The sequence below is a fragment of the Bos indicus genome, chromosome 7, assembly GCF_029378745.1.
Source record: "Bos indicus isolate NIAB-ARS_2022 breed Sahiwal x Tharparkar chromosome 7, NIAB-ARS_B.indTharparkar_mat_pri_1.0, whole genome shotgun sequence".
NCBI lineage: Eukaryota > Metazoa > Chordata > Mammalia > Artiodactyla > Bovidae > Bos > Bos indicus.
In genome coordinates, this window is record NC_091766.1 from 18984566 (window position 1) to 19000993 (window position 16428).

Consider the following 16428-nt stretch of genomic DNA (forward strand, 5'->3'; position numbering starts at 1 on the left):
GGCTCTATGCTGCCAAGAGCCAGCCCAACCCCTGTGGGGATGATGGGCATGGCTGTCCCCCAAGATGATCTCATTTACTAACCACCAGCCCCAGGCCTTAGCTCCAGGACCCTATTCTGATGGGTCTTGCGTTCCTCCAAGCCCCAGAAGGCTTTATTAGAACCCCACTTCTTTTTTGTTTCAGTTTGGCCTGAGAGGCATGTGGGATCTACATTCCCTGACCAAGGATTGAACCCACACCCCTTGCAGTGGAAGCTCAGAGTCATAACCTCTGGATCGCCAGGGAAGCCCCTAGAAACCCCATCTCTAAGACACCTATGGGAGAAGGCAATGGCACCCCACTCCAGTACTCTTGCCTGGAAAAATCCCATGGATGGAGGAGCCTGGTAGGCTGCAGTCCATGGGGTCGCTAGGAGTCGGACACGACTGAGCAACTTCACTTTCACTTTTCACTGTCATGCATTGGAGAAGGAAATGGCAACCCACTCCAGTGTTCTTGCCTGGAGAATCCCAGGGATGGGGGAGCCTGGTGGGCTGCCGTCTATGGGGTCGCACAGAGTCGGACACGACTGAAGCGACTTAGCAACAGCAAGGCACCTACAATCACGTCCAATTCTCCAATATTCCATCAACAAACCCTCAAGCTTTTCCAACAACGTGAATGTATAGTGAAGACTTGAGTCCTAAATAAAAATCTTCCTCCCACTAAACAGTTCCTGACCCTCGGCTGTCTGCCTCCTCAGTTTCTCAGCTTCTGAATTCCCTGTGGTATAAACACTGCTTCAAAAGACAACTCTCTGTGGCTCCCCCAGGGGGCAGGCGCTATCAGACTCTCAACAGCAATTAAGATTCCTGAAATAGCCCCACCACAACATATCAGCTGTAAAGCCGCTCACCGTGAGGAACAGAAAACACCGTAATTATAGTGCAAAAAGGCAGTGTTCCCCAGGCGCTGGGTAAACTCTTGGGAAAGGAAGATTCTGCAGCCATAGAGGTGAGCAATTGGTCCAGGGGAGCAATCCACCTTATCTTTACATTTAGACTTCTCTCCATCTATTAGGGCTTCCCAGGTGGTGCTGGTGGTTAAGAACCCACCTGCCAACACAGGAGACATAAGAGACCTGGGTTCGACTCTGGGTTGGAAGATCCCCTGGAGGAGGGCATGGCAACGCACTCCAGTATTCTTGCCTGGAGAATCCCATGGACAGAGGAGCCTCGGGGGCCACAGTCCATGGGGTCGCAGAGTCGGGCACGACTACAGTGACTTGGCACACATGCACTCCCTATTAATATTAATATATTTAGACCAATTGTGTTGGTTTGTCAGCTTTGGGGTTAGGAAGGGGTGACAGACAGAGAGGAAGAAGAGAGATGGGGACTTCCCTGGCGGGCCGGTGGTTAGGACTCTGCTTCCACTGCAGGGTGATCCCACATGCCACGTGGTGCAGTCAAAAAAATAAAGAGAGAGAGAGAGAGAGATGGAAGAGGAGAGGAGAAGAGAGGGGATAGGGGACTGGCCAAGGGAAGAGATCAGACTCCAGATTGATTTCGGATAAGCGCCTCTAACACAGCACCAATAAGGAAGCCCAGCTCTCAGTTCTAACCGCAAAAGCAAAGCCTTGGGGCTTCCCTGCTGGTCCAGTGGTTAAGGATCCAGGTGCCAGCACAGGGGACACTAGTTTAATCCCTGGTCCAGGAAGATCCCATGTGCTGCAGAGCAATAGTCCATGCACGACAGCTATTGAGCCTGTGCTCTAGACTCTGGGAGCAGCAACTACTGAAGTCCGCACGCCCTAAAGCCCATGCTCCGCAACAAGAGAAGCCACTGCAGTGAGAAGCCCAGGCATCAGAGAGAAGAGTAGCCCCCACTTGCTGCAACTAGAGAAAGCCTGAGTGCAGCAACAAAGACCCAGCACAGGCAAAAGATAATAAATAAATAAATCTTTAAAAACATTATTAAAAAAAAAGGCAAAACCGCACGCACACCTGAGCCACCACCCCCTCAACATCCTCTGGTTGAAGGACAAGGAGGGGAGAGCCAGGGAGATAGCACCTGTTCACAACATGGAAATCATTCAGGATGAGAGAAACCCTGGAGAGCGTGGCCCTGCTGGCCAGATGCTCCCTGCCCAGGCCCCCGGCTGGCTCTGGTCTGGCCGCGAGTGCTGGCCTGGACGCACCTGCATGGTCAGCCCCAGCTTCTTGATCCGGTCCTTGCCCTCCTTGGTCCAGGGTCCCGGCTCCACGTCATCTCGACGTAGGAGGAAGCGCCACACCAGGAAGCCGGACTTGCCCTTCTCGGGCCAGTACCTGACAACCTATGGAGGGAGTGGAGCGGGGGTCAGAGGAGATCATGCTAGCATGGGAGGGGGGGACAGGCAGGTGCAGCCACAGGGGCCCCGCTCACCTTATAGATGCCGTCGTACCGGTTGCCCTCGATGGGCGCATACTTGCTGTGCTTGCGGCCCTTGACGTTCCGCACCACGCGGACTGGCTTCCCTGACCGCCAGTCCTTGGCCTCGGCCCCTTTGAGGTCGTTGATGGGGGCAAAGCAGTTGAGAGCCAGAGCCCTGCGGAGCAAGGCGGGCCCGTGCTCTGGACAGTGTCCCCCTGAGAGAGGGGGCTGATCACGTCCCAAGCCCCCAGTCACATGAATGCGTAATCTTCTTTTGAAAGAGGGTGCTTGTGGATGGAGTCAAGTTTGGCAGAGGTCAGAAGGGACTAGGGTAGGCCCTGAATCCAATGACCTTGTAAGGAAAGGGAAACTGAGGGACTTTCTTGGTGGTACAGTGGTTAGGACTCCAAACTCTCACTGAACTATTCAGGGAACTAGATCCCACATGCCGTAACTAACAGTTCACATGCCTCAAATTAAAAACAAACAGACAATAAAACACACATTTCCCATGCCACAACTAAAGACCCAGCACAGCCAAACTGGAAAAAAAAAAAAAAAAAAACCACAAATGTGGGCCAGGCCAACAGGCATGTCCCAATGGAGGGCACAGAGGCCTGGGAGCAGGGGGGTGAGAGGTCAGCTCAGCTGCCCTCCTTTCTTAAAAAAAGATATTTAGGCAAAGAGTTTTCTGGAAAGCAAGAAATATCAATTTAGATTTCTACTAACAAATTTCTACTAACATTTCTACTAACAAATTTCTACTAACATTTGCGTTGCTAGCCTATGCGTTGGCCTTTCTCAACACTGGAGAATCTGGGCAGCTTTACAGGATAAATAAATAGGAACTCATCATTGCTTCAACGTGTATTTCTTTGCTCACTAAAGATGAATCAATTTTCATGGTCACTGGGGATCTCATTACATTGTGGAATGATTTGCATATCCTTTGCTTTATTCTGCTAGTTTTTCTTATTGATTTGCAACAGCTCTTTATATAGAAATGCATAACCATCAGGTATCCTGTTTATGGCAGACTTTTCCCCTTTTGATGGGTTTACTCTTACCCAATTGTCTGAGGATGTGGATACCTCCTGAGTCTTCTAGGCTCAATCGCACAACCCTCTCCTGCTTTTCTGCCACAACCCTCACCTGCCTTTTCTGCACACTTATGGCTTTTGTGTGTTTATAATATTTAAAGGTCATCAGATCTCTATCTTTTCCTTTGTGCTCTATGTTTATGCTTTATCCCATCCTGTAATCAGGGCTCAGGAAACTCCTGCCCACCTATTGGTGTTGCAAATAAACTTTTATTGGAACAGAGCCATGCATACCCTCTTCCGTGGGCTCTGTGGCTGCTTATGTGCTATAAGAGCAGAGTTAAGTGGCTGCCACAGAGACTGTGCAGCATGCAGAGCCAAATATGTCTATTATCTGGCCTTCTGTGGCAAAGTTTGCTTCACTGTGACTGACTGACTGACAAGTGGACAGAGCAGGGAAGAGATGGACCCTATGTACCACCACATTGGTTTCTGGCCATGATATGTGGCATGTGGGATCTTAGTTCCCCGACCAGGGATGAAACTCGAGTGCACTGCAGTGGGAGGGCAGTGTCTTAACACCAGACTGATAGGAAGATCCCACCACCACACTCTTAATGGGGATCTAACTTCCTGCATGAATGCCTCCAAAACAGAACACAGCCCCTCCCCTGTATAGCCAGCCGAGGACAAGGCAGACGTGCGCTTGAGAAGCAGTAACACTCTGCTCCACAAACCTGTTGGTGTTGGTGAGTTTCTGATCACAAGACTGTTCCGCAGTCCGCTTGTTTCCGGAAAGGTCTCGTCCGCCACTACCTGTGTACGTGAACGAGTTCCCATGGTCCTGAAAACGACACAGAGGGCAGGCTAAATCCTGCATGCATGGGAAAGGAGAGACACCCTCAAAACGAAGCCAGGCATCCTCATGACGTCAGAACCAGCGACCAAAGAAACAGATAACACCAAGAGCTGGTGAGGACGTGGAGAGACTGAAACCCTGTGTGTGGCTGGTAAGGATGGAGACTGGCATGGCCGCTATGGAAAACGGTACGGACGTTCCTCACAAATTAAAAACAGAGTCACCAAAGGCTAGCAATCCCGTTTCTGAGTTTATACCCAAAAGAACTGAAAACAGGGACATGAAGAGATCTGTGCAGACCCAGGTTCATAGCAGCATTATTCACAGTGGCTAGAATGTGGAGACATCCCAGGCATCCACGGATGAGCGACTGGATAAACAAAACGTGGTCCAGCCACATGTCAGAATATTACCCAGTCTTAAAAAAAGGAAGGAAACACTGATACCTGTTACAGTGCGGATGAACTCGTAAGGACAAGATGCTCAGGGAGATAAGCCAGACACAGAAGGATAAATATATGATTCTACTTACATGGCAGATCCACAGACAAAGAAAGCAGATGGTAGAGGTCTGAAGCTGGGGGAGGGGATGGGGACTCGAGTGTTTAGTGGAGACAGAGTCTTAGTTTCAAAAGATGGAAAGTGTCTGTGGATGGATGGTAGTGATAGTCGCATGACAGCGTCATTATGCTTAATGCCACTGAGTGGTGCACTTAAAAACAGTTACGATGGTTAAGTTTTCTGTTAACGTGTATTTGCCATAGTTACACACAAATGAAACCAGCTCCCCACACTCACCACATCGTCCTCATACCCTCCAGCCAGGACCAAGGAGTAGGCCCCGTGATTGCTCCGGCCATGGATACCCGCCACGTGAGGTCGATGGACCCCCGACTCGCTGACCTGTGAACCCACCGAGAGGTAAGTGGCACCCCATGGACCAGACACTACAGATAAGCTCAAATGCCCTCACTCCCGCCTTCAGAGCCACAGTCTGACCCTTCTATCCAAACGCATCAGTCCTGTTAAAAGAACCCTCAGCTCCTGAAGGCCAGAGTCCAAGCCACACCAGGGAAGGACCTGGTGTGAATCCCAGCCTAGCCTCCCTGGCAGAGGGGCTGCTGGAAGGCCAGCGCCCACTGGCTGAGCCACAGACCCTGACATCCGCACATACCTGGACTCGGAACCTCCACATGGTGCCCACAGGAATGCCCGGGATGGGGCCAAAGTGATTGGACGGCACAATGGTGCACTCCTTGGTGCGGCCCACGCACGCCATGCCCTGTCCATTGCGAAACAGAGGGGAGAGCAGCGTGAGTGGCCACAGGAGGGCGGAGGGCAGCAGGGCCCTCCAGGAGCCCAGGGCCCCCTCACCTTGCCCCAGTCCCGCTGCGAGGACGATGTGGCCGACGCCATCTTCGCCTTCTTCTTACTCTCCTTCAGCTTCTCACCCGCCTGCACCACCTCACTGGAGTCGATCCGGCAGTCAGGGCAGTACCTGTGACCATAGGGATGTCACCCCCTGCCCAAGGCCGCATGCCCAGCCCCCTACCTTCCTGCATAGCCAAGACTGCACAGAAGTGGGGAGGCGGGGAACGGCTTCAACTTAAATTCACGAACTCAACATAAGAAATCCATTCCCTTGGTCCCATGGGCCACATCGGAAGAGCTCAGTGGCCACATGGGAAGAGCTTGGTGGCCATATGGGGCGAGTGGCCCCCTTGGTGGGCAGCAGACACTGACCCCTCCCACTGGGAACAGCAGTGCCCCCCACGGTGAAGCCAAGACCAGCCCCCATGCAGCCAACATGAAGGGCGGTTCAACGGCACCTACTCACTGCCAAGGACTCAGTTCCCTGTCTCCACCAGGAGGGCAGGGGCGGGGCAAACAACAGCCATCTCTGTTAGCACTCCCAGGCTCTCACACCAGAGCTGCGCATCACAACTCTCCCACTCCAGGCCTCAGACGCCCGCTCCCGCCTCTGGCCCACAGTGCCTCCCTCCCCACAGTGAGCCAGGGCCGGGCCACATGGGAAGGACCCCACGTCTCCATCGCCTCGGCCACCCGGGGGCACTCACCACTCCTCCTCAGGGGGCACGCTGCTGAGCGGTGGGCGCAGGCAGTAGATGTGGAAGGCCATGTCGCACTCGTCGCACATCAGCTGCTTGTCAGGGTCCTGCTTGCCCCCGCACACGTGGCAGGCGCACATGCGGCACAGCTTCCGCTCATCGTCCTTACAGTGCTTGCAGGAGGGCCCGCTCTTCCCTGCACCCCGGGAAGCGGGGGATGGGATCAGCTCTGGCAGCGCCCCACCCTCCCACCCTACACCCCACCACACACACAGCACGGAGGGGCTTTACAGTGTTTGCAGGAGGGCCTGCTCTTCCCTGGAGGTGGGATGGGGTGGGGTGTCAGCTCAGGCATGACCCCCACCCCTGCACCAACCCTCAACCCAGCACAGAGGGGCTGGATCAGAACTCACTTCTCATCGGGTTTTCCACCATGGGGTTCCCCTCGCCCGGACGCTCGATCTTGAAAACTTCATCCACGAAGACAATCCGACAGTCATTGAGAGAATCACCCCTACAAGAGAACAGGCCTGTTAGGATGACCAGCAGGCCAGTCTCACCGATGACCCCAAAAGACCCGGCCACTTGGACATGTTCTCAGAGCCCATGAACAGCTCTGATTCTAATTATACGGTAGAAGAGGTTTTCGCGGGGCCCTATGAACTCGCCTAGCTACTACCCTCGAAAATTCAAGTCCTACCACATCAGGAACGAGGTGAAAACAAATAAGCCAGAGTTTCAGTATGTGATGCATTTTCGAGAATAATTTTTAACCTTTGGCAGGTGAGGCCCACTAAGAGGCAAGGCCCACTAAACAAGGCTCAATAGGCAAAAACTATAAAGAAGTTCTGATCAAAATATGAAATTTTTTTTAAAATTACAAAAACTCCTCTAGGTTAAAACAACCCCAGGGATCATCTCACTGCTTCCATCAGACCATCTGACTGCTTCCATCAGATCACCCCACCACTACATCGACAACCTTCCAGGGAAAGCAAACGTGAGTTGCGTATAATTTCACACTTTCCGAGAACCACATTTAAATAGTAAAAAGTAGATGGCATCAGTTTGAATGTGCTCCTTGGAAGGAAAGCTATGACAAAGCAAGACATCGTATTTAAAAGCAGAGACATCACTTTGCCGACAGAGGTCCATCTAGTCAAAGCGATGGTTTTTCCAGTAGTCATGTACAAATGTGAGAGATGGACCACAAAGAAGGCTGAGCACTGAAGAACTGATGCTTTTGAACTGTGCTGGAGAAGACTCTTGAGAGTCCCTTGAACTGCAAGGAGATCAAACCAATCAATCCTAAAGGAAATCAACCCTGAATATTCTTTGGAAGGACTGATGCTGAAGCTGAAGTGCCAATACTTTGAACACCGGATGCAAAGACCCTACTCAATGGGAAAGACTCTGATGCTGTGAAAGACTAAAGGCAAAAGGAGCAGAGGGCAGAAGATGAGATGGTTAGATAGCATCACTGACTCAATGGACATGAGTTTGAGCAAACGCCAGGAGATAGCGAAGGACAGAGGAGCCTGGTATGCTGCAGTGGCAGACATGACTTAGCAAATGAACAACAAATGTAACCCCATGTATACAAAATACCATTTCAACGTGCAATGAATGTTAAGGAATGATTAACAATCGCTAGTTTACACTCTTTTTCAGCACTAAGTTTTTGAACTCCAGGGTATATTTTATACTCACAGCATATCTCAGTGTGTCCTGGGCACATTCCAAGCGCTTGGCAGCATGTGACTCATGACTGCAAGACTAGATGGCACATGTCCAGATCTACCCACCAGTTCACGGGGAACGCGGGGACAGAGGAACGGAGGAAATGACACCAGGAGGATGCTGGTGGGGAATCCAGACTGTGCAGATTTTATGTGACAAACAACCCAGCCTCCCCAACAAACAAGGAAAAGGAGGGGAAAAACAAAAGAACAGGAACCCTAAGATAACAGACTGAAAGATCTACTGCGGATTTCCCTGGTGGTCCAGTGGCTAAGACTCCATCCCCGGGTAGGGAACTAGATTCCACACGCCACAACTAAAGGTCCCGTGTGCTGCAACTAAGAGCTCACGTGCCACAGCTGTGGCCTGGCACAGCCAACGAAATAAGTAAATACAAATATTTTTAAAAGAAACAGATCTACCAACTTAACTGAAATCTGTGGGCATTACTTAGAGCTTAAACAGACAAATTATTTTTTTCTAAATGTGAGCCAACTGGCAAACAGAACAATGACTGGAGAGATGTTAAGAAATTAAGTTTTCTGTTGTAATAATAGCATTAAAACTGTTTCTGTAAAAGAGTCATTTTAAAGAAATATACTCAAAAGTATTAACAGACACAATGATTCAATGCTTGGGAATTACTTCAATCTAACCGGGTGGGTACATTCTCAGATGAAGGAAAATTAAAAGAATGTTGCTAGCTGATACTCCTTTATAGAATAATGGAGGAAAGTTCAAGTAGATAGAAAATTACAATGGAAGGCATCTGGGAGGAAAAAGGAAGACAGACAACAGAAAGGGCAGAAACATGGGTATGTACAGTAGATTATGTTCCTTATGCATTGTCCAAGTCATACATGATGACAGAAACCAAGACACCGTCTGACACTCAAGACAGTGAGTGTAAAGGAATGTAAATGCACGAAAGATCGCCACACTTCCCTCAAAGTGGTACAAGAGATACTGGTATGTCACAGGCGTATATGACAGAACCCAGAGAAACCACTAAGAAAACTATGCAAAGCAATACATTCCAAAAGACCTTCAATAAATCAAGACAGAATCCTAAAAGATGCTTATATAACCCATAGGAAGGACAGAATAAGAGACACAGGAAAAAGAAAACGGGGAAACAAACAGAAAACAAGTAACAAAATGGCAGGCTCAAGCCCCGATGACTCAGTGGTAAAGAATCCGCCTGCAGTGCAGGACACACTGAGATCCCTGGGTGGGGAAGATGCCCTGGAGAAAGAAATGGCAACCCACTGCAGTGTTCTTGCCTAGGAAAGCCCATGGACAGAGGAGCCTGCGGGACTACAGTCCACGGAGTCGGACACAAGGGAGCGGCACACAAGCCCTAACACACCAATCATCACCTTAAATGTGCAATGGGCAAGACACTGCTGATCCTTGGCCAACATGAATTTGAACTTCATGAATCCGGTTATTGGTGGATTTTTTCCAATAGTAAATGCAACAGTACCATACAATCCCCAGCTGGTTGACTCCTCAGATGAGGAACCACAAATACGATGGAACCACAGAAATGGGAGGATGGACTGTAAGTTATGCTTGGATTCTCAAATGCACAGAGGTTGGTGCCTCTAACCCCCTAGTTGTTCAAGGTTCAATAATGTATGCCAAGTGGTGGACTTTCCTGGGGGTGCAGTGGTTATGAGTCCAGACTTCCACTCCAGGGGGCATGAGTTCAGTCCCTAGTTGGGGAACTAAGATCCCACATGCTGTGTGTTGCAGACAAAAAAATATTTAAATAATGGCCAGAAAACATAACACATGCCAAGGAAAATGCAGCCTTGATGAAGTGGATTAAAAAAAAAAAAAATGACCCAACTATATACTGTTTATGAGAAACTCCAAATTCAACCATAGTGGTAGAGATACACCACGCATATTCATTCATTCACTTATGGCCATTCTATGTGGTTTGTAGGATCTTGGTTCCCTAACCAGGGATCAAACCCAGGCCCCCTGCAGTAGAAACAAGAGTCTTAACCACTGGACCCCCAGGGAACTCATTTACTTTTTTTTTTAAAGTGTGTCAATTCACATACACATATCTCAGATAAAGCAGACTTCAGAGCAAAGGAAATTACTGGAGACAAAGAGAGACATTACATAAGGAACAGAAAGACATAACACGTATGAGTATGTCCACATCAAACACCAGATCCTCATGATTCTGAAGCTGACAGGAGAAACAGACAAATCCAGTTACAGGTGAACACCGGGACAGCGCCCTCAGCACGTGACAGACGTACTAGACTGAACATCAGCAGGAATCAGAAGATGTGAGCAACACAATCAGCCAACACAGTCTAACTGATATAAACAGAACATCTGCCCCAACAACAGAGTATACTTTTTTTTTTTAAATAACTGTGCAATATTCACCAAGACAGACCCGACTCTGAACCATAAAACAAACCTTGACAAGGGCAAGGACTAGAATCATACAGTGTATGTTCCTCGACCATAACAAAGTCAAACTGGAAATCAACAAGAGAAAGACAATGCAAAAAAGTCTCTAAACACTTGAGAGTTAAACTCCATATTTCTCAATAAGCCAGGAGCCAAAGAGGAAGTGTCAAAGGAAATTGTAAAAACAGAGGTAACTGAATAAAAAGAAAAACAACATAGCAAAATATGTGGAAAGCAGGCAAGGCAGCACTGAGAGGGAAATTCGCAGCACTAAAATGCTTACACTAGACTTACAATAATCTAAGTGGCTACCTCAAAAAGACTGGAAAAAGAAGAGCAAAATCAACTCAGAAAAAGGAGAAAATGATAAAGATGACAAAGGGAATTCCCTGGGAGGGGTTGAGACTTCAGGCTTCCACTGCAGGGGGCAGAGGTTCAATCCCTGGTCAGGGAACTAATATGTCACCTATCTCAGCCATAACTAACTATATACTTTTTTTTTAGATGAGAGCAGAAGTCAAAGAAACAGAAAACAAGAAAACAACCTTCTAAGCAAGGAAACAAAAAGCAGGTTATTTTTTTTTTAACAATCACATCAGTGCGCCAGGGCTGGTCCTGGACCTTGCCCCCAGCAGCCTCCTCCCTGGTCTCCCTGCCGCCACGCTGCCCCCTGCAGTCAATTCCCAGCTCGGCTGCCTGAGCGATGATTCTATTACAGGTGGCATCTACGCTCTTCTGTGGTGGCTCAAATAGTAAAGAGTTCGCCTGCAACGAAGGAGACCTGGGTTCGATTGCTGGGTTGGAAAGATCCCCTGGACAAGGGAATGGCAAGCCACTCCACTATTTCTGCCTGAAGAATTTCATGGACAGAAGAGCCTGGCGGCTTATGGTCCATGGGGTCGCAGAGTCGGACACAACTGAACGACTGACACTTAACACTTACTCCATGCTCTCAGGCTCCAGGAGCTGCCAGCAACACAGAATACACAGCAGCTCTGCACCCCTCCCAGCCATATCCTGAACGATTCCTCCTCCCTCTCTCCCCTCTAGCCTGCTTGGCCTCCTCAAGGGGCCAGAAAGACACCAAGAACGGTCCTGCCCCAGGGCCTCTGCACTCGCTGTGCCTGTGCTCAAGACACTTGCCCAGATACTCATGTCTTGTATACAACATATACAGTGGAGTATTATTCAGCCACCGAAAAAGGTTCATCATGCAACATGTATGGACCTTGCGAAAAAAGCCAGACACAGAAAGACACATAGTGTATGATTCCACTTACGCGAGGTCCCTAGGAGTCAGATTCACAGATACTGAAAGTAGGTGGTGGGGGCCAGTGGTAGGGGAGGGGCTGGGGAGTTCAGTGTTTCAAGGAGATAGGGTTTCAGTTTGGGAAGATGAGAAAGTTCTGGAGATGGATGTTGGTGGGGGTGGGGATGGTTGTTCCAACAATATGAATATGCTTAATGCCACTGAGCTGTGCACTTTTAAATGGTTAAGGTGCTAAGTACTTCCCTGGTGGTCCAGTGGTTAAGAATCCACCTGTCAATGTAGGGGATGTGGGTTTGATCCCTGGTCGGGACAGATCCCACATGCTACGGGACAGCTAAGTCTGTGCGCCACAACTCCTGGGAGCGCGCACACTCTAGAGCCTGTGCTCCGCAGCAAGAGAGGCCACTGCAACGAGAAGCCCACGCAACACCACGCCCCCCACCCCCCACCACTCGCCGCAACCAGAGAAGGCCCACACGCAGCAACAGAGACCCAGTGAGGCCAAATAAGTCAACATATTTTTTTTTTTAAAAAGAAAGACATATTAAAATGGTAAAGATGTTAAGCTTTCTACACACACACAGAAAAGCCTGGTAGACAGGGTTCAGCAAATATGTTCTGTAAAGGGCCTGGCAGTAAATATTTTCAGCTTTGTGGGCAGCCACCCAGCTCTCTTCTGGGCGCCCTCCTAACATAGAGCAGCCACAGTGAAGCAGTGAACAGATGGGCGTGGTTCGGTGCCAATAAAACTTTATTTGCTTGTCATAGCTGGGGGCCAGCTCTGGCCTGTGGCCAACAGCCTGTTGACCCCTGATGTGAAGAGTACCCCGTATAGGAGTGTGTGCTTCTGGCTATGTTCTTGCCTGTCTGTGCACACACACGTGGCCCCAGAAGGTGCTGGGACCAGCCATGTCTCCAGACAGGAGAACCGGGTAACCAGGGAACAGGAGAAAGGAGAATATTAAGTGTGGCCTTCAGTACTTTCCGGACTTGGCCACGTTTTTTCACCTGTTTGCCAAATTCAAAACAACAAGCACACGAGAACAAGGAAGCTTGAAATCTCCGCCAGGGCCCCAGAGACAGTTCCGTAGGTGGGGCGTAGAGGGCCCGGGGAGAAGGCGGAGGCCGGGCAGACTCACCCGATCCTGACGTTGGCATGCAGCTCCCGCGCTGTCCTGGTCTCGCGTTTCCTCAGGATCTCGGCGTCGTACCAGAAACCGCGGTCCTTGGGGAGGTCTGGGTTGTAGTTGACCATGACCACCTGGCCCACCTGCAGGTCCTCCCACTTGATGGTGTGTCGGGCTCGAGCCCGGACGTTCTGTGAGGTCATCTGGACCACTCCGTTCTCTGGGTAGCTGGAGGGGAGAGCCCTGCGCTCAGACCTCAGGCGCCAGCTGGCCTCACTCCATCAGGAGAGAGGAGCCAGGCGGAGAGGGCCGCCTGGTGTGCGGGTTTGAGTTACACTCGTCACAGCAGTCCAGAAAGGCCCCTCCCCAAGAGCTCATCTGTTGGTGTTAGTAACACCCAGGCACAGTGACACGTCCCAGTGTGTCACAGCGGCCCCCAGCCTTTGCAGCACCAGGGACTGGTTTCCTGGAAGACAGTTTTTTCACGGACCGGGAAGGCGCGGATGGTTTGAGGATAATTCGAGTGCGTTACATTTACTGTGCACTTTATTTCTCCTCTTATTAAAGCAGCTCCACCTCAGCTCATCAGGCATTAGAGCCAGGGGGTTGAGGACCCTGGCTCTAAAAAAGCTACGTTGGGATCCTAACCCCTGGCACCCTGACAAGCGGTGCTTATTGGCACCTAATCTGGAAATAGGGGCTTCCAAGGTGGTGACACTAGCAGTAAAGACCCCCGCCTGCCAAAGCAGGAGACGTAAGAGATGAGGGTTCAGGCCCTGGGTCAGGAAGATCCCCTGGAGAAGGAACTGGCAACCCACTCCAGTATTCTTGCCTGGAGAATCCCATGGACAGAGGAGCCTGGTGGGCTGCAGTCCATGGGGTCGTAGAGAGTCGGACATGATTGAAGTGGCTTAGCATGCCACGCACCCTGCTCATTTAGGGACACTGCTCAATCTGGAAATAGGATTGCTGCAGACAGGAGAAGTTAAGATCAGGTCCTGATAGAGAAGAATGGTCCTAAACCTAGTGACTGATGAAGAGGCAGACAGAGGAGAGCAAGGCAGGAAGAGGAGGCAGAGGCAGGAGCGGGGACGCAGCCGAGAGCCAGGACAGCCAGTCCCGCTGGAAGAGGCACAAAGGATTCTCCCCTCCAGGTTCCAGGAGGGTCTCAGCCTTGTCAACATCTTGGTTTGGACTTATGGCCTCCAGGACCATGAGAGGATAGACTATTCCAGCAACAGCACCAATACTTTGTAGAGCAGCCATAGGAAACTAAGACAGAAAAAAATGAGTTGGGGGGGAACTTTTTTCCATACATGTGTGTTGATGGTGACTTTTGTAAAGGGATAGACACTATATTAAAAAAAGACAGGAAGTCATTATTCTGGATATACAGGAATTCCAAGTGACCTCAAAAAAGGCCTAAGACAATTGGCTAAAGGTAGCATATTCTAAGTAATACAACATTGTAAAGCAACCAAACATCAATAAAAATTAACAAAAGATACACAAGTAAAAAATTTTTTGAAAACCTAACATTGTAAAGCAACTCTACTCTAGTAAAAGCTATTTTAAAATAAATTAAATTAAAAAAAAAAAAAGCATATCCTATTAGTAACAAAGTTTAGCCTCAGCCTAGAGTGGGGACAATCCCAACTCTACTGTGATGAGGTGGTTAGCCTGGTGTTCATTATTTTTGCTAATAAAGCACCAAGAACAAGGGTTGTCCAAGTGGTGCTAGTGGTAAGGAACCTGCCTGCCAATGCAAGAGACATGGGTTTGACCCCTGGGCGGAGAAAATCCCCTGGAGAAGGAAATGGCAACCCACTCCAGTACTTTTGTCTGGGGAAATCCCATGGACAGAGGAGCCTGGAGAGCTGAAGTCCATAGGGTTGCAAAGGGCTGGACATGACTGAAGCAACTTAGCACGCACAGCAAGGGTTGCCAAAGACCAGATAGTCAATACTTACAGCTTTGTGAGCTGCAAGGTGTCTGCTGTGAACACTCAACACAGCTATTATCGCAAGAGCAGTCACAGATAAGATGTAAACAATGGGTACTGGTGTGTTTCAATAAAGCTTTATCGTCAAAAACAGGATGTGGGCCAGGACTGGCCTGAGGGTAGAAGCTTGTGAACCCTGACCAAGAGGATGGGAATCTGGCACCTACTGCCTTTCGCTCCTCCCATTACTCCAGTAATTTTTAGAGCTAAGCTTAGAGTGTGCCAGAAACTGGTGTGGGCAGTAAGAGACTCTGCGGGGAAACAGATGAAGCCCTAGCGCCCTCATAGAACATGAGCTCCCTATAGGCAGGGAGGCTTGCCCTGTTATGAACTGCATCCCCCACATACACATTCTGAAGCCCTAACATCCACTGTGACTGTATCTGCAGACAGGGCCCTTAGAGGTTGTTATTGTTTAGTCACTAAGTTGTGTCCAATTCTTTGTGACCCCCATGGACTGTAGCCTGCCAGGCTCCTCTGTCCACAGGATTCTCCAGGCAAGAATACCAGAGTGGGTTGCCATTCCCTTCTCCAGGGGATCTTCCCAACCCAGGGATCAAACACGGGTCTCTGCATTGCAGGCAGATTCTTTACCATCTGAGCCACCAGGGAAGCCCAGGCTGTAATCAGAGTTAAATGAGCTCATAAGGACAGGGCTCTAATCTAATAGGACTGGTGTCCTTATTAGAAAAGACACCAGAGCTCGCTCTCTCCCCCCAGACTCAAAGGAAAGACCACGTGAGGATGCAGTGAGAAGATGGCTGTGTCTAAGCCAGGAGAGCCCTCACCAGGAGCTGACCCTGCCAGCACACAGCCTCCAGGACCGTGAGAAGATACAGGCCTAATGCTGAAGTCGCCCAGCCTGCAGCACGTGGTTATGGCCGCCAAGCCAACTCAGAGCCCCTCTGTGTTCACAGACGGGAACTCCCCGGGCCCATCACAGGGCTTGCCACAGGCTAAGTGCTCCATAAACACTCTGAATTCCTACAACGGAGGGAGGGGACATCACCACCCAAGCAAGTCCAAACACCAGGTCCTCGGAGCTGCTGCTGTCCCGGGCCCACCCCGAGAACACTCACTCATCGTATGTCACGTGATAGATGATGTCGTCCTCTGGCTTTGAGCTGGAGCTGCTGGGCTGGTCATGAGCCGGAGCCTTCCTTGTCACCCTGATGACCTTGGCCTCGAACCACGCGCCCATATTCGTGTCCCTCGCGTCCACGTACTCGCCGACCTGCCGGGGAAGGAAGCTCTCATTCGGCCCCGGGGAAATCTGAGAAGGGTCATGGTCTTAAGGGGAGGGGGGCAGCGGATCAGAACTTAAGACGGCCCCTGCGAGGACCACAGGGAAGACACCCGCAGGTCCAGTTACAGGGTTCTGCTTTAGGGGCGGAGAAGGAACCCCTGAGCATTGATGTTTCCACCAACGGACTGTGAGGACATAGGGCAGGACAGGGGGGGACAGGGGGCTGTCCAGCCACGGG

At 50.1% G+C, this 16428-nt stretch overlaps 1 protein-coding gene across 4 annotated transcripts in view; it reads right to left on the reverse strand.

Annotated features, from left to right (window-relative positions):
• UHRF1 (ubiquitin like with PHD and ring finger domains 1) overlaps window positions 1-16428 on the reverse strand; it is a 33753-nt gene that overhangs the window by 6872 nt on the left and 10453 nt on the right. For all 4 annotated transcript variants that reach the window (XM_070793052.1, XM_070793051.1, XM_070793053.1 and 1 more), the window contains 10 exons: window positions 16024-16178; window positions 12955-13170; window positions 6777-6877; window positions 6373-6559; window positions 5669-5792; window positions 5469-5576; window positions 5093-5197; window positions 4173-4279; window positions 2408-2570; window positions 2181-2318 (listed from right to left, as the gene is read on the reverse strand). In XM_070793052.1, coding sequence (XP_070649153.1) covers window positions 2181-2318; window positions 2408-2570; window positions 4173-4279; window positions 5093-5197; window positions 5469-5576; window positions 5669-5792; window positions 6373-6559; window positions 6777-6877; window positions 12955-13170; window positions 16024-16178 — 1404 coding nt within the window. The remainder of the gene's footprint in view (window positions 1-2180; window positions 2319-2407; window positions 2571-4172; window positions 4280-5092; window positions 5198-5468; window positions 5577-5668; window positions 5793-6372; window positions 6560-6776; window positions 6878-12954; window positions 13171-16023; window positions 16179-16428) is intronic.